The following is a 20,733-nucleotide window of genomic DNA, read 5'->3' as shown; positions in this document are numbered from 1 at the left end:
TGGTCTGAGATGTTGAGAAATTCCTCTGACTTGCTTAGGGAACTCAGGCACTTCCAGGCACTAGCCTCTGAGTAGGAGGCTGTGGGGTTCAAGAGCCATCATTAATAATGCCCAGACTCCCCACGGACTCTGTACCTCCTCTTTGACAGTGCCAAACTCAGGATCCAGCGCTTTGAAGTGATACCGGTGATTCCCTTCCCGGTCAATAGCTGCTTTAAAATCTTTCAGTGTCACCTCCCCCAGCCTGCAACAAAAGAAAAGAGCACTCAAACAGACTGTTAATCAATAGACTGGAAAGATAAGGTGTTAACTTTAAATCCAGGCCCACACTGAAGTTACTGCATGCAAAAATAGCACAGCACAGCCTTGTTAGGTCACTGCCCCTGATAACCCAGAAGATTCTCAAACAGCAGAGGATTGGGGAACCAGTCACCACCAGGGAATGAAAATGACACTACATATGGGGTGATCTGAGAATTTAAAACAGGTTTATTGCTTCAGCAGCACCCAAATAACTTCTGTTTTTCTCTGGTAATAAAACATAGGTCTCTAAAACCAAATTTGTTGAACAACTGTAAGTATGTCCAAGTTCTCTTGATTTCCTTCTTTGCTACAATATTCCAGTTTTTCTAATTCAGACTAAATAGGCAGACTTTCTAGAAAAATAGGCAGGCTTTTCCCTAGGAAAGGAAAATAATATAACCTATCTTGGTAGTTTGTTCCAAAGTTTTAAACTCTTGAGTACAAAACCATTTCCCTTAGGAGGGAATATGTTAACTGAATGTTTGGAAGATTTTTAACATAAATTTTCACTAGGGATTAGTAATAATTCCTAAATAGCAACAAAGATCAATGAGTAATATCCCTGGAGTGCCAGGCTGCAATCTGTGGTTACTGGCAGGAGCTATTTTGAGCACTTAAGAAAGCTGTTTTTCCAAACTTGGAGCATATGTGCATAGTTACCAGGTTTGGGAGTACTACTATTGTATCTGAACCCAGCAGTTTAGATGATGACCTATGCTGCTTATGCAACTGGTTAGTGGCAGAGCTGCAACTAGACTCCCTACATCCTGTGCTCTTCTCACTGCACAATACTGCTTTCCAAATACCTCTCAGCTGGTCAGAAGGGCCACCTTGGTTCTGCCTTCCTTTCATTTTTTATAGAGAAATAATGAACCCAGCATCTCACCTCTTTGGTATATTGACCATGAAGGGAGTAAGTGACCGGTCGGTGAAATAGAGCACTTTAGTGCAGGCGCTGCTGATAGTTGGAGAGCTCTGTGAGTGAGGCAACTCTGCAATCAGAGAGAATCAGAGAAAGACCCTGTGGTCAGAACATTCAGTTTACTCAAATCACTCCTCATTCCCAGTTATTCAAATATCCCAGGAGAATGAAGCTGATGGAGGTCACTGAACAGATTTCACACCCTGCCAAAGATTATGTCCATAGGGTATGATCCACAGGAAGTCACCCATATAGCTGTGAGGACAGGAGGTGCTTCAGACATGGGCACCATCACCAGGAGTATAATTTCTCACTCATTCCAGGTACTTCTGGCAAGAGAACAGCAACTGATCTGACAGGCACTGTTGCTGAAGGTCAAAGGAAGACAGAGAAGCCTGGCAAGATTTCGGCCAACGCAGAGTAGAAACATAGCAGGAGCTGCAGGCTGCCTACGTAGATTTTGGAGGATACTAGTACAGAATGCTCATGTGATATAGGAAAGAAGAAATGAATAGGAACAAAGTAATCTTAGAAATTCAGATCCCAAAGGGCTTTCTGCTTCCAGTCTAAAAGATACAAGATCTACCTTATTATCCCTTAGCTACGTAGAATCTTTAGCTTACATTCAAGTCTCCTTTGAGAGCTTGTCTTTTCTACCTACGCCTTAAATGTTGGTTCTCCTCAGTGTTTCACTCTGGGCCCTCTTCTGTCTTATACGTTCACCCACATGCCATGATGCTTTTTTGACCCCAGTTCTTGGCACAGCCCTGGTACGCAAAGGTTGTTTAATAAATATTCGTCGAATAAGAGAAATTTCAAATTAGCATTGAAGTGTATATTAAGATTCATTCATTCATTCAAAAACATTTATTGAGTACCTACTGTACATAAGATTTTGAGAATACAAAAATCAGCTATATATGTTCCTTATCCTCAAAGAGTTTATAGTCTAGTACAGATGACAGACATTACTACAAATACTTTTACAACACCTAAAATCAGACTTGTACAAACTGTAGGGGAAAGCTAAAGATGAGGAGGTTAATTCTACCTAGAGGAGATCAGAAAAGTCCCACAGTTGAAGTTACCTTTGAAGAAAATCCTTCAAAAAAAGGACTCTGATTGCCAGGCTTGACTCTATTTAGGTATTAGTCTTAAGCTATGGGGGAGGGAACTAAAAGGGATTGGTATGATCAGACTGGCATTTTAGAACAATCAATCTAACAGCAAAGTAAAGTATGGACTGGATGGGAGAAACTCTAAAACCCGTACTCCTATTAGGAGGCAATTACAGGTACCAGAGAAGGGATGGATTTGAGAGATCTTTAGAACATAAAAGTCTTACAACTTGGGATATAATTGAACCTAGGGGATATAATAGGGAAAAGTAAAAAATGACTCAGAAAAGAGGTGGGGTTAGAGATAAGGGTTTAAAAATAATCAACACCAAGAGTAGTTAAAGCCATAGGAGTGGAAGGGAATACCCAAAAAGAATATGAAAAGGGCTAGGCCTCAAATGGAAATCCCAGGGCACACCAACATTTAATTGTTAAACAGAGAAAGAGAAGAAAAGGAGATTCAGAAGAGTTAGTAGTCAGAAATATGGAAGAACTGGGTTATCTAGTTCACTAGATTGCAAGTCCAATGAGGGCAGATACCAACTCCACCTTGTTCAACTCTCTATCTCCAGTGTCTACCATAGGTACATTAGATGCTCAATAAGTGTTTGTTGAATGAGTAATTGGTTGGCATTGACATTGAAGAAGAATGCTTCCAAAGGACAGACTTGTCAAGAATAGTAAATGCTTTCAAAAAGTCAGTGAAAGGTAGTTTGAGAAGTAACCACTTGATTTGACAATAAGAAAGTCAACAGCAACCTACAGAAAGAATACCAGGTGGAGTAACTGGGTACAGGTCAGACTGTAGTGGGCTGAGTAGTGAATGGGAAGTGAGGAAGAAGAGAGAGCCAGTTAGAACAATTCTTTCAAGAAGTTTTGATGTAGGGGAATAAGAGAAATAACTCAGTAGCTAGTGGGCTAGCAGAGGTAAAGAGGTTCTTATATTTTCAGATTAGACATTTCAGCTTGTATGTATAGATATCACTGGAAGCTTTAGCTTAAGACCCTAGTTTACAAGCAGCTATGAATTTATCTGTAGTATTTTGAATAAGTACTGCATATGTATGAAACAATTTTTCCAGAAAGAGAGGAATTAGACTTTTGAAGGAGAATTTCCAAATACTCAGTCTTGTCTACACTGGCAATTTACACCAACCTATAGAAAGTACTGAAGAGGATGACAATAGATTAAAAAAAATCCTCTCAAGAATACAGAAATGAATATTTTGAAGCAATGCTAGAAAAAGCAACTGAAACTAATTTTGGTACTAAAATAATTTGTTTCATTTCCAGCACAGACAATTTTCATCCAAGAGGAAAAAGAACAGAGATCAGAGGTTTGAGAATGCTATATTATTAACTCTTCAAAAATTATTTTATATTACATATTTGTGAAAATATTTTAAGTGGTTTACTTTAGGTTTTGTTTAATAATGTGGTTTTAAAAACCGTGTATGTTACATACAAAACTAGTTTTAGTCAGCTTTTTACTACTATTTGGTTTTTATAAATTATTATATACTTTTAGAGTAGGCTTGGATAAATTATAAAAGATAAGAAAATGTTAACATTATTAAACCAAAAGGTAAGCTACAAAGTAAAACAGAAATTACCAGGCAGGATGGATTTACATGGTGGAGTGAACAGATGGGAAAATGAAATATATGAGCAGGTCAAACCATATTTCCTAGCCAGGGCACTAGATGGTGTAATATTTTGCAAGACAAACACTGAATAACCTAAGCATTCAAAGTTTAAGGAAAATTCTCAAAGACATTTAACTTCTTACCTCTAGGAAGAAATGAAAATTTCTGTCCTGCTATAGGGTGACTTCTGTGTGTATTTGTGTGTGTTCTTGTTTGTTTTATATTTTGCTTTGTTCAACATTAAATGTTTTGAGCTTGTATATTTTCCAAAGATGTTTTAGTCTCTTTCAGTCAGCAGCATCTTGCCCATGGCTAACTAGCATTTGGGGTGATTGTGGTGGTGATGATGGTATATGTCCTCATAGTCCTGGAAATAACTCAGTAAGTGTGAAATACTACAAGAAAAATTCTATCCTCAAAATATTAGTAGCATGAAAAATACCAAATGTCTTGTCTAATATGCTAGGACTGTTTGCTGAGCAATAATGAATACTCACTTGAATTAGGGGGCCAGGACTCCCGGTATCCGCCACCACCTTGAGTTCTGGGGGACTTGCCCCACACCTGGGGAGCCACACAGAAATCACAAGAGTCATCATCAATGGGGGAACTCAACCAGGAAATTTAAATCATAAAATATAAGTCTACCTAAAATGCATACTTCTCCCACTACCTCTTCTTCCACAGTATGTAAAATTGAACATATTTATCTTGACAATGTACATTTATAAAGTGCTTTCTAGTTTCCAATGCATTTCCCCCTATATTATCTCATCTAATACTGTCTGTGTCAAGAGCTCTTTTAGGGGTGGAGGGTTTGGGAGGAAGCAAAGAGACACCCTGTGGGGTGAGGAGTCACAATTCCTTAGACACCTATACAGCTGCTAGAAGCACGAGTTATCATCATGGAGACAGTAGCACAACTTCGTAAATGTAATTAATATTACTGAATTTTATACTTGAAGATGGTTAAAATGGATAATTTTAGGTGGTATATATGTTACTACAATATAATTAAAAAACAAAAAGGAGTTATCATCAACTCCTCCCCTGGATTATCATACCATGATGAATAGTCAGCTTAACTAAGGGAAAACCAAAGAGAGAAACAACTGCAACCTTCCAAGAGTCTAAATCTTTGAATCCCGCCTTCACCTAAATTAAAACTCATAAAGCCAAGCTTTCTCAGGAGCTTGTCTAAGAGAGGCACCACGGAAAGAGACGCACCCTTCTTTCTTGTTTCTTCTGGGTCTCCATGGCATGCAGGCGCTCCATGAGGCTGGAGATGCCCTGCTCCAAGCTGTCAATGGTGTGGTGTTGAGGGTCATGGCCACTGAAGCTGTTGCGCAGGCTGCGCAGAGCATCGCGAACAAGCTGCAGGTCACTGGTCTGTGGGCAAAAAGAAGGTGCTACTGGCATGGAGCAGTACCATATTATCAACCAGGTCCCAGCTGCTGGGCTTAAGAAGATATAGGAGAGAGGTTTTCAGGATAGATCTTTTCTTTGGGGGGTGGAGGGAAGGCGGGTGGAGTAGAGGGGAGGTGTGAACTGTAGGAACTTTTCTTCCATAGAAGCAGGCCATCTGTTTTCCCATTAATCCCATTAATTCTTAATTTTGAAGAATAGCAAATGCCTCCCATCTTTACACACCCAACAAATACAAGGACTGGAATATGAAAGGCCTAAGTCCACTCATGACGGGGCTGGGGCACTCTCTTGTTTCAGACAGAAGCGGCAGGTCTGTACCCAGATCCTAAGAACCTACCCCTCTGTGAGTGAATGAAGCAGCTCCTTTTCCTGCCACTGGTAGGAGAAAACCATTGCTTTGAGAGTTGTGACTGTTGTAGTTGGTCACCTATGGCAGCAAGAAAAAGGATGCTTGTTTTAGGGGAGAATTACAAGCCAAGGTAGATGTCCTGTCTTATTTTTCTCTTTTATATCCATCACTTCCTGACATAGTATATAATTATTTTGTTTAAGATCTCTTTCTATGAAAATGCAAGCTTTATGAGGGTAGAGATGCTTTCCCCTTTTGTCCACTGCTGCATTTCCAGCACCTGACATGTTGAATGAATGAAACGGAAACCTCAGCCGAGAGCCCCCAACCCAGCTTCTGCCACAGCCACTGGAGGACCTCACACTTGTGAAGAGTCAGAATGCTGCACCAACGACACCTGCCTTTGCTTCAGTAATAAAAAGATAATAAAAACAAAGACTAATATGCTTTGAACCTGACTCTGTGTCAGATGTAACTAAAAGGATCATGTTTAGTTTATTTACATGAATTATCTCATAATGAACAGCTTGACTGTTGTCCATTGTTGCCATTGTTCAACGAGCACTGAAGTACTCTGTCCTCTTCTTTGCTTTCTGCAAGGAAATCTTTTTCTATGTTCCCTTGATTCACTAACCCTAATAAATAAGTAGCATGGCTAGAGGAAGGAGCATAGAACTAGGGGTCTGGAAACCTGATTTCTAGCCTTACCTTTATCTCTGACTAGTATGGATGATACTTAGTGGTTCCCCAACAAATAAATGGTAGTTCCCTTTCTGCTTACCCTTCCAAGAATCCTATTATTTCCATTTTTCAGATGAACCTTATTTCTAAGGCTCAGAGGTTAAGCCACTCACTCAAGGTCACAAAATGCCTAAGAGGTAAAGCTAGAATTGAAATCGGAACTTTTACCCACCTCACCATACAGACTTCTAGCAAACTGACCTGTGGCCTTGTTTCAGCCCAGAGTCACAAACAGACTCTTCCTCTTTGCCCTAGTAAATGTGGGAGGGAGAAACCGAATTCTATTACCTCATCTGCCTCTCTTTGCATACAGTGAGCCAGGAGGACATCTTTGTGTTCCAGCTCCCGCTCTAGATCTACCTGCAAGAGAGACTAAATCAGAAAAGGATTTCTTCAAGCCAAAGGGACAGGAACATATGTAGCTCAATGTGTTCTCACCTGCTGGTAACTGGCCTCGGAGAGCTTCCGGAGTGCTTCTTCCAACTTGGCCTGGTGCTGCTGAAGGAGGCGATCCTTCTGCCCCAGCTCTTTCTGCAATGGAGATAGAGCTTTCAGATGTGTGGCAAGACCAAGGACATGGAGCAATCCACCCTTTGTGATGCAATTTCCACCTGAGTAAAGTAGAGCCTCTGGGTGAACAGTCCTTTCCTCAAGCTATAACAGGAAGACATTACATGCCATAATAATCTTACATGGTACAAAGGATGCTTGGAAGGGTAAGCAGGAAGGGAACTACTATTTATTTGTTGGGGGACCACTAAGTATCATCCATACTAGTCAGAGATAAAGGTAAGGCTAGAAATCAGGTTTCCAGACCCCTAGTTCTGTGCTCCTTCTTCTAGCCATGCTACTTATTTATTAGGGCTAGTGAATCAAGAGAACATAGAAAAAGATTTCCTTGCAGAAAACAAAGAAGAGAACACGGTACACAAGTGCTCATTGAGTAATGGCAGCAATGGACAACAGTCAAGCTGTTCATAAAAGGTCAGAAAGAAATCATTTCCAAACTGTTGTTTACTCTTACTTTATATTCTCCCAAGAGCCGGTTCCTCTCATCTAGCTTCCTCTGCAGATCCACCTGCAAGAAGGGTAAGAAAGAATTCACTAGCCTAGAAATATTGTCTGCCAACCTCATTAGGAAACCAGCCGCTGAGAAAAGAGTTGATGTTGGCAGTGACAATATACAGCACAGAGAGGGCACGTTAGGGTAAAAACACACAGCTCCTCTCTAAGCAGTTAGCATGATCATCAGACAGTAGAAGCACAATTTAGCCTCAGTGTCCCAGTGTCCTCAAAGAAAGTCAAGGACCTTCTTGCCCAGCGTGGTTTGGGCTCTCACCTAGGAACCATCTAGGAAGATGGTTCACCTAGGAACCGTCTAGGAAGATGAGCCTGACAGGGAATAAAAATAAAAGAGATTAGGACAGCAGATCTAAGAGGATCACATGGTGTCTTATTCTGCTACTTGGACTGAATGAAGTCAGAGTTCATTCATTTAACTCACATTCTGGTTGTGCAGCTCATCTTTGTCCATATTTGTCCTCAGAAGTTCTTGTTTGAGCTGAAGAACAGATGTGTCTTGCTGAGTCAATCTCTGCTGCAAAGCATCCTGGGGAAAAAAGCATACCAATCACTGTGGTCCCAATTAGTCAATCAGTCAGTTATCACTAAAAGTTATTAAACCTCTTATTGTACGTCCAGCAGTAGTTCTGTCAAACTGAAAGACAAAGGGATTATAAGGGTCTCCTCACAAGGAGCTGAGCGAGGGTTTTTCTGTCCCCCCTTCCAGGACAGTAGCATCTACCCATTGCTCTACCAAGCTGACTGAAACTTGATTTTTCTTTCACCTCCTACTCACCCCTACCCTCAACTTCATTCCTGGACAGAGAATGCGTGGCCTCTGAGATCAGATAGGCCTAGACTCAAATTAAAAGTCTACCACTTGGTACTTTTGTGAACATGGACAACACTCTCCCCACTCCCACCTTACCTTTCTCATCTATATCTTGGGCATATAAATAATTTATCCATAGTAGTTCTTTTTCCTTCTACCTGTCTATCCAGTCTCCATTTCCCAGAGCCTATCCCTGCCCACCCACTCTGTTCATATAGAATCCATGCAGTCATTCCCACCCTGCTTCCCAGAGCCCTCTTCTGCTCTGCTTCCACTGGCTTCCAACATCAGTGGAAGATTATAGTTCCACTGCTCAGAAGTGTTCTTAGACTGATGTTCCTCTTTCCAAATGCCGAAGCTTTTATCAGCTTTAGTTCAATCTTTCCCTCACCTTGGACTCTCTGGGTTCCTACCAAGTCTAAGAAAAGCTGGGCTGTATTTACTCACTTGTGAGAGGCTGCTACAATACATTCCTCAACTAGGGCAACTTTGAATGGAACTAATGGACTTGGGCTGCTTCCCCCTGCTTTCAGTTTACTGGCTCTGACTTTTCTCTTTAGATAGCAGAGAAATGGTATAGGCCCTGGAAAATGTGGGAGCCCCTTCTTAAATATACTGCCTGCCACGAAAGCAGATGGCAAAGACAGTCTAAAATGTCTCTGGCATCTATAGTATTTCCTGATGGTGCTCCATTGGATTCTAGTAAGTGTTCTGGGTGAGAAAAAGTGCTTCTTCCTTAGAACTGAAGGGGAATATTTTACAAATAGAGATAATCACGGTGATACAGGGAAGGAAGTGATAGCACCATAGGTCATAACTACCAAGAATAAGCCTCAGGGAAACAAAGGTGTCTTCTTCAACATATCTCACTTCCCACTGAAAAGGCCTTTATTTACCAAAGGCCCAGCGCCTAATAAAGGCACCCAGCAAATCTATACAAGAAAAGACTATAGGACCCAACTATCCTCCTACTGCCCACTCTCACCAGCAGACTACTTTTCCTCCCAGAGACTTTATTTCAAAAGTTAAATGTCTTCCTTCTTACCTTTATCCCCTGTAAGTTTCTGGCTTCTTGTTTACATTTCAGCAGCTCCTTCTGTAAACCAAATATAGTTAGATCAGATGTTAGCAGCATCTGGTTTGCTTCAGAAGCATTACCTCATTCTGTCAGTAAGAGGACAATACCCAGAAGAACATTTCATGAAAAACTACCCCTCTACTAAGGCAGAAAGCAGGTCTGCAGTAAGCAAGCAGTAAAGGCTGACCTAGAGAATCAAGAGCCGGACCCATTCCATTCTTCCCAGAGGCACTGAGGCTCAACTGCTCCCAGGTAGAGAGGAGAGCCGTGCCAAGAAAGACGACACCACACATTCCCCTATATTTAGCAATGTTCATTGAAAGGAAAACCTCATCATAATAATCCAAATCCCTCTCACTGAAATATATGATCATATCTTAATACATCTACCGCTAATGTCTCAGTTCTTAATGTTCAGCCAAGAGTCAGAGTGCTTTTGATTCCCTAAAAGGGTATTGTTCTTTATGGTCCAAAAAAACCACATTTAGCCTAATAATGAAATACTGAGTAATTAACCTTCCCTTAAAAGAGATTAAACATATGTACATGAGGATTCTCTCTAGGAATGAGATTTTAGGTGGGGAATACCCATAACCCAGACTCTGTTCTCTTCTTTTCCCATCACATCACACCAAGAATTTATAATTAACATATCTAAAATTGGGATTAACCTGGATTCTACAGATAGGCTTAAGTTCCTCTATTAAAAATTCTTGTCTGGGGGTGTATGCATACACAGATGCATATTTCTGGGGAGAAAGTCAATGGCTTTAGTCATATACTGATAACCCCAAAAGGTTAAGAACCACTGATCTAAAAGAAGTCTGAGAAGTATTCATTTAAAAAGGTCATACTGATATTAAATCATTTTTTCTTTTAATTAAGAAAAGAACTATGAAACATCTCAAACATACAGAAAAGTACAACCAATAATAAGATGGACACCTACTACCCACCACCAGAATTAAAAAGGTGTCACCATTTTGCTATATTTAGGACAGATCTTTCTCTTTCAATTAAAGACATAATATAGATTCTGATACAAATAAAGTTCCAACTCTGCATCCCCTTCCCTCCCCCCATTATTGTCCTGAAGTTGGTGTGTAACAGTCCCATAATTTTTTTCAAAGGGTAAACTGTGCAGATCCTGACATACCTTTAGGTCCTGATTCTCCTCCATGCTCTGATCCAGACGACTTTGGATTATAATCTGGATATAAGGCAAAGAGACAGTTATGCACCTTAGGTTGTTAAGTTTAGAGGCCATTCATTCAACAAATATTTCTTAAACACCTACTAGATGCCAGGCTCTGAACTGTGGATACAGAAAAAGAATAACAGGAAACAGACCCTGCCCTCTAGTGGACGTGTATGTCTAGGGTGTTGCAAGTAGATCAGGGTGGATAAAGCTTAGAGTAAGTATGTGCACAGGGGCTGGGACAAGAGGTTGAAGAGGCAGGGAGGGCAATGGGGACCAATGGAAAGTTTTATGCAAAGGAAAGACAGAATAAAATTTTCCTATAAGGTAAATTTCTCTTGCTGTTTAATAGAAAATGGGTTAAAAGAAGAAAGGAGAGGAATCAGGAAAACCAGATGGATGGTCCCTAAAGTACTGGATGGTGGCCCGAATTAAGGTGGGGTCCATGAGAATGGGGAAAGAAGATGAAGATATTTTTAAAGTAAATTGACATATACTGATAACCCTATCTGATTGATCAGATGTAGAGACAAGGACTAGAAAGATTTCAAGGATGGTAGTTTAGGTAGTAGGGGGAGGGGAGAGAAAAGCTTTTTAATTTAGGACCATGAAAATTGAGATGCTATGGACATTTAAGTGGAGATCATTAGCAGGCAGGTGTATATTGTGTATACAAATCTAGAACTCCACAGAAAGAGCTGAGCTGAAAATAAACATTTGAGAGGCAAATCTGAGGCAGGCAGGAAGTGTGTGAAACCATGGAGGCAAATAATAGTGCCCAGGTGAATGTATAAGACAGAAGAGGGCCCAGAGTGGAACACTGAGGGACACCAACAGTTAAGGCACAGGCAGAAAAAGAGAAGCTCTCAAAGGAGACCTTATAAACAAGAAATTAGGATTTAAGAAATGATTATGATTACTGAATGATTACCTAGATATTTCTTTTGCTTTCTAGTATTTTAGAATAGAGGGAAATACTTGAGATTTCTGAACGGTAATCCAGATGCCTTGATCTCTGATAATGATTGTATAACTATATAGCCTTTATCTTGTAATTGTAAAAACCTTGTGATTGACCCTCACTTATATCCTCTTATCCAGTTTTTCTACTTTGGAGTCTTGTGATCACTAAAGATAGCCCCTAATGTTTATTAATGAAGGGCCTTCAGTCAGCCCAGAATTAACCCACCCTAGTTCCAAAGCTTTCTTGATAAATGAAGCTGGATCTAAGCAAAATTGGTCCACTTGACATGTGCAGTAGCTTAAACTTAAACCTAAAAGTGACCTATACCTTGTTATAACACTAAAAATCACACCCATCATCATATTAAGGCTACCATTTTCTTACTTACATTCTGTGACAAATCTAATTGCTCTGTTATCAATCTTCACATGCTCAATAATTAGATCATCTCTAACCTCATCATCTCAAGCAATTGTGCTAATTATCCTAAAACCTGCCTGTCTTTTAATACTATAAAGCTATCAGAATTACTACAGTTTGGGGAGACAGATTTTTAGGCTGATAGGCCATCTGATCTCCTGCTTCACACTTGGCAATAAACTCTTTCTCTCTTTGAAACCCTGGTGTCTCAGAAATTGGTCATTTAAGCACATCAGGAAGAGAACCCACTGCTTTTGATTAGTATCAATTTGGTGACCCTAGAAGGGACAAAGATTCCTAAGAAGCAAAGAGTACAACTGCTCGAAGTTCTGGAACCCTGGCAGGACAAGATTTTAGTCACAAGTCTATGGAAAAAAACAACAAAAAGAGTTTATTTCTGTGACATAGTCTGGCCTCAATAGGATTTAGAATCAGGAAAGAAATGGCCTGAATATGGTTCTATGGAAAAGGATGCTGTATTACTGTTAGAATTGTTCTGCAAAGGAGAGCAGAAATGGGATGAGGTGATATATATTCAATCCAATAAATTCAATCCAATTTGTCCCTCTCAAAAGTACATTTCTGTTTCTGTTTTTTTTTGTGTATGACTAACTTTCTATTTGTGTCTGTCTGCTTGTTCAATGAATATTTTCATACCTCTGGATGGTAATAGCAAATTAACAAAAAAAATTCTTAAAGAGCTCTATTTGAATTGCTTAAAGATAAATAAGCACTTTTATATCTATATAAATAAATTAGTATTCCTGGAGTCCCAGAGAAAAATTAAAAAAACCCTGTAGGTAATTCAAAGCCTTAGTTTTTGTAATTACTGTAAAAAAAAACTGGACATTGGAAAGAAACTGCCCTCTGAAATTTCCCAAAGGCAGCAGAGGGCTGTCTCAGGAAATAGCGAAGACTTTCCCAAACGTCCAGGTCACAGCTTTAGGTGAAATACGTAGACCTAATGATTGGAAACAGTTAAAAAAAAAAACAAAGGGCAGAGAACTCTCATCAACACTAAGGCTACCTTAGGAGTCTTAAATCCCACCACCTTCATTTAAAACTTTTAAAACCAATTTCAACAGACTGGGCCTCATTCTTTCTATCTCACTTATCCCTGCCCTCAGGGCCTAATGAGCTAAGGCAGCTATGGGGGAAGGGCTGGGTGCAGAAAGATGGGGGAGGTGTGGGCTTGGTTTAGAATTCTTTCTACTGGGCCTGGAGATTTTACATAGGAAGTGTTTGGTAAGTATCACAATAATTAAAAGGGGTTTTCTATCCTTTGTATGGGTGAAATGTTATTCATATATTTAGAGACTGTATAAAATTCCTAAAGACTTGACAATGTTCTCACTGTCCATGTTATATCCTGATACTGATTTGCATATTAGACAACAGTATGATGCTGTTAATCATGGTTTTAGTTATTCTTAGAAAAAGGTTACAGATCACAGAAACAACAAAATGTGCTTGTCAGTTACACTACTTTGCTCTAATGCTTCTCTAAAAGTACAAGAGATCAGCTGTAAGTCAGAACTTCATCTTCAACAAAAATGGACTTTAAATGAGAAGCAAGGCAAGTATATAAATTATGCTCTACCTGTTAATTAAGATAACCTTGGTAGATGTGTAAAGTTGAGAAAGGACGAAACTTCTGCTATGGTTTGTGGTTGATGACCCCAATATAAGTCAGCTGCCAAATGTTTACATTTCTGAAAATAGCTTCATTTAGAAATGCATATAAGAAAATTAGGACCTAGATTGTAAGTGCTTATAGCAGTCACATTTATTCCTGGGCTTTAGCTGTTATTTCTAAATTCTGAGCTGCTTTGTTCTTTGTTTATAACCTGGTAGTTCCCTGTGTGACACCTGATACTCAAAGTTAGAATTCTCTATCTCTGCAAGTCAGCACTACTCCATAAAGCAACTGTTTTATGGAGCCTGAAAAAGAGATTAGACTTTGATTAGAGATGTGAATGAAGCTGATCTACTTAGGACTAAGTTAAATCCACAATACAGGGTAAAAGTTGATCCTGTCTGTATTTTAAGACTTTAGGAGGAGGCGGGGCAAGATGGCGGACTGGGAACCTGTATGTTTTAGTTACTCCTCCAGGAAAGTAGGTAGAAAGCCAGGAACTGCGTGGACTGGACACCACAGAGCAATCTGACTTTGGGCATACTTTATACAACACTCATGAAAACGTGGAACTGCTGAGATCAGCGAAATCTGTACGTTTTTGTGGCCAGGGGACCCGCACCCCTCCCTGCCAGGCTCAGTCCCGTGGAAGAAGGGGCTGTCAGCTCCGGGAAGGAGAAGGGAGAACGCAGTGGCAGCCCTTATCGGAAACTCATTCTACTGATCCAAACTCCAACCATAGATAGACTGAGACCAGACACCAGAGAATCTGAGAGCAGCCAGCCCAGCAGAGAGGAGACAGGCATAGAAAAAAAACAGCACAAAAAACTCCAAAATAAAAGAGGAGGATTTTTGGAGTTCTGGGAACATAGAGAGGGGAAGGGCAGAGCTCAGGCCCTGAGGCTCATATGCAAATCCAAAAGAAAAGCTGATCTCTCTGCCCTGTGGACTTTTCCGTAATGGCCCTAATTGCTTTGTCTCTTAGCATTTCAATAACCCATTAGATCTGTGAGGAGGGCCCCCCCCCTTTTTTTTTAATCCTTTTTTCTTTTTCTAAAACAATTACCCTAAGAAGCCCAATACACAAAGCTTCAAAGACTTGCAATTTGGGCAGGTCAAGACAAGAGCAGAACTAAGAGAGCTCTGAGACAAAAGGCAATAATCCAGTGGCTGAGAAAATTCACTAAACACCACAACTTCCCAAGAAAAGGGGGGTGTCCACTCACAGCCATCATCCTAATGGACAGGAAACATTCCTGCCCATCGCCAGCCCCATAGCCCAGAGCTGCCCCAGACAACCCAGTGTGACGGAAGTGCTTCAAATAACAGGCACACACCACAAAACTGGGCGTGGACCTTAGCCTTCCCTGCAACCTCAGTTGATTGTCCCAGAGTTGGGAAGGTGGAGCAGTGTGAATTAACAAAGACCCATTCAGCCATCATTTGAGCAGACTGGGAGCCTCCCTACACAGCCCAGCAGCCCAGAACTGCCCTGGGGGAACGGCACTCACCTGTGACATAGCACAGTCATCCCTCAACAGAGGACCAGGGGGTACACGGCCTGGAGGAGGGACCCACTCGCAAGTCTCAGGAGCCATACGCCAATACCAAGGACTTGTGGGTCAGTGGCAGAGACAAACTGTGGCAGGACTGAACTGAAGGATTAGACTATTGCAGCAGCTTTAAAACTCCAGGATCACCAGGGAGATTTGATTGTTAGAGCCACCCCCCTTCCCTGACTGCCCAGAAACACGCCCCATATACAGGGCGGGCAACACCAACTACACACGCAAGCTTCGTACACCAATGGGACCCCACAAGACTCACTACCCTACTCACCACAAAGGCAAAGCACGGGAGAACTGGCTTGTGGAGAACAGGTGGCTCGTGGATGCCACCGGCTGGTTAGTTAGAGAAAGTGTACTCCACGAAGCTGTAGATCTGCTAAATTAGAGATAAGGATTTCAATTGGTCTACAAATCCTAAAAGAAACCTATCAAGTTAAGCAAATGCCAAGAGGCCAAAAACAACAGAAAATTATAAAGCATATAAAAAAACCAGACGATATGGATAAGCCAAGCCCAAGCACTCAAATCAAAAGATCAGAAGAGACACAGCACCTAGAGCAGCTACTCAAAGAACTAAAGATGAACAAGGAGACCATAGTACGGGATACAAAGGATATCAAGAAGATCCTAGAAGAGCATAAAGAAGACATTGCAAGACTAAATAAAAAAATGGATGATCTTACGGAAATTAAAGAAACTGTTGACCAAATTAAAAAGATTCTGGACACTCATAGTACAAGACTAGAGGAAGTTGAACAACGAATCAGTGACCTGGAAGATGACAGAATGGAAAATGAAAGTATAAAAGAAAGAATCGGGAAAAAAATTGAAAAAACCGAAACAGACCTCAGGGATATGATAGATTATATAAAACGTCCGAATATAAGACTCATTGGTGTTCCAGAAGGGGAAGAAAAGGGTAAAGGTCTAGGAAGAGTATTCAAAGAAATTGTTGGAGAAAACTTCCCAAATCCTCTAAACAACATAAATACACAAATCATAAATGCTCAGCGAACTCCAAATAGAATAAATCCAAATAAACCCACTTCGAGACATATTCTGATCACACTGTCAAACACGGAAGAGAAGGAGCAAGTTCTGAAAGCAGCAAGAGAAAAGCAATTCACCACATACAAAGGAAACAGCATAAGACTAAGTAGTGACTACTCAGCAGCCACCATGGAGGCGAGAAGGCAGTGGCACGACATATTTAAAATTCTGAGTGAGAAAAATTGCCAACCAAGAATACTTTATCCAGCAAAGCTCTCCTTCAAATTTGAGGGAGAGCTTAAATTTTTCACAGACAAACAAATGTTGAGAGAATTTGCTAACAAGACACCTGCCCTACTGGAGTTACTAAAGGGAGCCCTATAGACAGAGAAACAAAGAAAGGACAGAGAAACTTGGAGAAAGGTTCAGTACTAAAGAGATTCGGTATGGGTACAATAAAGGGTATTAATAGAAAGAGGGGAAAAATATATATGACAAACATAAACCAAAGGATAAGATGGCTGATTAAAGGAAAGTCTTCACGGTTATAACGTTGAATGTAAATGGATTAAACTCCCCAACTAAAAGATATAGATTCGCAGAATGGATCAAAAAAAATGAACCATCATTATGTTGCATACAAGAGACTCATCTTAGACACAGGGACACAAAGAAATAGAAAGTGAAAGGATGGAAAAAAATATTTCATGCAAGCTACAGCCAAAAGAAAGCAGGTGTAGCAATGTTAATCTCAGATAAAATAGACTTTAAATGCAGGGGTGTTTTGAGAGACAAAGAAGGCCACTACATACTAATAAAAGGGGCAATTCAACATGAAGAAACAACAATCATAAATGTCTATGCACCCAATCAAGGTGCCACAAAATACATGAGAGAAACACTGGCAAAACTAAAGGAAGCAATTGATGTTTCCACAATAATTGTGGGAGACTTCAACACATCGCTCTCTCCTATAGATAGATCAACCAGACAGAAGACCAATAAGGAAATCGAAAACCTAAACAATCTGATAAATGAATTAGATTTAACAGACATATACAGAACATTACATCCCAAATCACCAGGATACACATACTTTTCTAGTGCTCACAGAACTTTCTCCAGAATAGATCATATGCTGGGACATAAAACAAGCCTCAGTAAATTTAAAAAGATTGAAATTATTCAAAGCACATTCTCTGACCACAGTGGAATACAATTAGAAGTCAATACCCATCAGAGACTTAGAAAATTCACAAATACCTGGAGGTTAAACAACACACTCCTAAACAATCAGTGGGTTAAAGAAGAAATAGCAAGAGAAATTGCTAAATATATAGAGACGAATGAAAATGAGAACACAACATACCAAAACCTATGGGATGCAGCAAAAGCAGTGCTGAGGGGGAAATTTATAGCACTAAACGCATATATTAAAAAGGAAGAAAGAGCCAAAATCAAAGAACTAATGGATCAGCTGAAGAAGCTAGACAACGAACAGCAAACCAATCCTAAACCAAGTAGAAGAAAAGGAATAACAAGGATTAAAGCAGAAATAAATGACAGAGAGAACAAAAAAACAATAGAGAGGATAAATATCACCAAAAGTTGGTTCTTTGAGAAGATCAACAAGATTGACAAGCCCCTAGCTACACTGACAAAATTAAAAAGAGAGAAGACCCATATAAACAAAATAATGAATGAAAAAGGTGACATAACTGCAGATCCTGAAGAAATTAAAAAAATTATAAGAGGATACTATGAACAACTGTATGGCAACAAACTGGATAATGTAGAGGAAATGGACAATTTCCTGGAAACATATGAACAACCTAGACTGACCAGAGAAGAAACAGAAGACCTCAATCAACCCATCACAAGCAAAGAGATCCAATCAGTCATCAAAAATCTTCCCACAAATAAATGCCCAGGGCCAGGTGGCTTCACAGGGGAATTCTACCAAACTTTCCAGAAAGAACGGACACCAATCTTCCTCAAACTCTTTCAAAACATTGAAGAAAATGGAACACGACCTAACTCATTTTATGAAGCTAACATCAATCTAATACCAAAACCAGGCAAAGATGCTACAAAAAAGGAAAACTACCGGTCAATCTCCCTAATGAATATAGATGCAAAAATCCTCAACAAAATACTTGCAAATCGAATCCAAAGACACATTAAAAAAATCATACACCATGACCAAGTGGGGTTTATTCCAGGCATGCAAGGATGGTTCAACATAAGAAAATCAATCAATGTATTACAACACATTAACAAGTCAAAAGGGAAAAATCAATTGATCATCTCAATAGATGCTGAAAAAGCATTTGACAAAATCCAACATCCGTTTTTGATAAAAACACTTCAAAAGGTAGGAATTGAAGGAAACTTCCTCAACATGATAAAGAGCATATATGAAAAACCCACAGCCAGCATAGTACTCAATGGTGAGAGACTGAAAGCCTTCCCTCTAAGATCAGGAACAAGACAAGGATGCCCGCTGTCACCACTGTTATTCAACATTGTGCTGGAAGTGCTAGCCAGGGCAATCCGGCAAGACAAAGAAATAAAAGACATCCAAATTGGAAAAGAAGAAGTAAAACTGTCATTGTTTGCAGATGATATGATCTTATATCTAGAAAACCCTGAGAAATCTACGATATAGCTACTAGAGCTAATAAACAAATTTAGCAAAGTAGCGGGATACAAGATTAATGCACATAAGTCAGTAATGTTTCTATATGCTAGAAATGAACAAACTGAAGAGACACTCAAGAAAAAGATACCATTTTCAATAGCAACTAAAAAAATCAAGTACCTAGGAATAAACTTAACCAAAGATGTAAAAGACCTATACAAAGAAAACTACATAACTCTACTAAAAGAAATAGAAGGGGACCTTCAAAGATGGAAAAATATTCCATGTTCATGGATAGGAAGGCTAAATGTCATTAAGATGTCAATTCTACCCAAACTCATCTACAGATTCAATGCAATCCTAATCAAAATTCCAACAACCTACTTTGCAGACTTGGAAAAGCTAGTTCTCAAATTTATTTGGAAAGGGAAGATGCCTCGAATTGCTAAAGACACTCTAAAAAAGAAAAACGAAGTGGGAGGACTTACACTCCCTGACTTTGAAGCTTAATATAAAGCCACAGTTGTCAAAACAGCATGGTACTGGCACAAAGATAGACATATAGATCAATGGAATCGAATTGAGAATTCGGAGATAGACCCCCAGATCTATGGCCGACTGATCTTTGATAAGGCCCCCAAAGTCACTGAACTGAGTCATAATGGTCTTTTCAACAAATGGGGCTGGGAGAGTTGGATATCCATATCCAAAAGAATGAAAGAGGACCCCTACCTCACACCCTACACAAAAATTAACTCAAAATGGACCAAAGATCTCAATATAAAAGAAAGTACCATAAAACTCCTAGAAGATAATGTAGGAAAACATCTTCAAGAACTTGTATTAGGCGGCCACTTCCTAGACTTTACACCCAAAGCACAAGCAACAAAACAAAAAAATAGATAAATGGGAACTCCTCAAGCTTAGAAGTTTCTGCACCTCAAAGGAATTTCTCTGCCTTGATCTCTGATAATGACTGTATATCTATTTTATGTTGTGATTGTAAAAACCTTGTGACTGACCCTCACTTATACTCCCTTATCCTGTTTTTCAATTTTAGGGTCTTATGACCACTAAAGAAGGCCCCTAATGTTAATTAATGAAGGGCCTTGAGTCATCCCAGAACCAACCCACCCCAATTCCAAAGCTATCTTGTTAGACAGAGCTAGATCTAACCAAAATTGGCCCACCTGAAATATGAAGTAGCTTAAACTTTAAACTATAAGTGACCTATACCTCATTTTAATACTAAAAACCACACCCATCATCATATCAAGGCTGCCATTTTCTTACATACGTTCTGTGACCAAGCATGTAATCAATCTGTGCATGCTCAATAATTAGATCATCTCTAACCTTGTCATTTCAAACCATTGTGCTTATTATCCTAAAACCTGCCTATCTGTTGATATGATAAAACTATCAAAATTACTGCAGTTCAGGAGACAGATTTTCAGGTTGATAGGCCATCTGATCTCCTGCTTCCCACCTAGCAATAAACTCTTACACTGAAACCCTGGTGTCTCAGAAATTGGTCATTTGAGCATAGTGGGCAGAGTACCCATTGCTTTGATCAGGATCAACCTAAATGTAAATTCCAAAGGATGGGGACTTTAGGTCTCCTTAGTTCACTACTCTGTCTCTGGCACCTTGATACACTACCTGGCACATAGTTGGCACTCAGTAAATGTTTGTCAATTGAATGAATGAAAGAAAGAAGGAAACAGGAGTCAAAAAGGTAGAAGGAAACCAGGATAGCTGGGGTTAGGGAAGAAAGTATATCAAGAAGGCGTGGTCAACAGTGTCACATCCTAAAAATAAATCAAACACACAAGAC

The 20,733-nt window shown here is 39.8% G+C and overlaps 1 protein-coding gene across 3 annotated transcripts in view; it reads right to left on the bottom strand.

Moving 5' to 3' along the window:
* DIXDC1 (DIX domain containing 1) overlaps positions 1-20,733 on the bottom strand; it is a 77,082-nt gene that overhangs the window by 7,107 nt on the left and 49,242 nt on the right. For all 3 annotated transcript variants that reach the window (XM_037841413.1, XM_037841412.1, XM_037841414.1), the window contains 11 exons: positions 10,636-10,689; positions 9,447-9,497; positions 8,012-8,116; positions 7,532-7,585; positions 6,946-7,038; positions 6,796-6,867; positions 5,755-5,844; positions 5,217-5,378; positions 4,487-4,553; positions 1,190-1,295; positions 136-244 (listed from right to left, as the gene is read on the bottom strand). In XM_037841413.1, coding sequence (XP_037697341.1) covers positions 136-244; positions 1,190-1,295; positions 4,487-4,553; positions 5,217-5,378; positions 5,755-5,844; positions 6,796-6,867; positions 6,946-7,038; positions 7,532-7,585; positions 8,012-8,116; positions 9,447-9,497; positions 10,636-10,689 — 963 coding nt within the window. The remainder of the gene's footprint in view (positions 1-135; positions 245-1,189; positions 1,296-4,486; positions 4,554-5,216; positions 5,379-5,754; positions 5,845-6,795; positions 6,868-6,945; positions 7,039-7,531; positions 7,586-8,011; positions 8,117-9,446; positions 9,498-10,635; positions 10,690-20,733) is intronic.

Source organism: Choloepus didactylus, chromosome 6 (assembly GCF_015220235.1).
Source record: "Choloepus didactylus isolate mChoDid1 chromosome 6, mChoDid1.pri, whole genome shotgun sequence".
Taxonomy (NCBI): domain Eukaryota; kingdom Metazoa; phylum Chordata; class Mammalia; order Pilosa; family Megalonychidae; genus Choloepus; species Choloepus didactylus.
The sequence above is the reverse complement of the archived record's forward strand: the minus strand, read 5'-3'. Positions and strand labels throughout refer to the sequence as shown.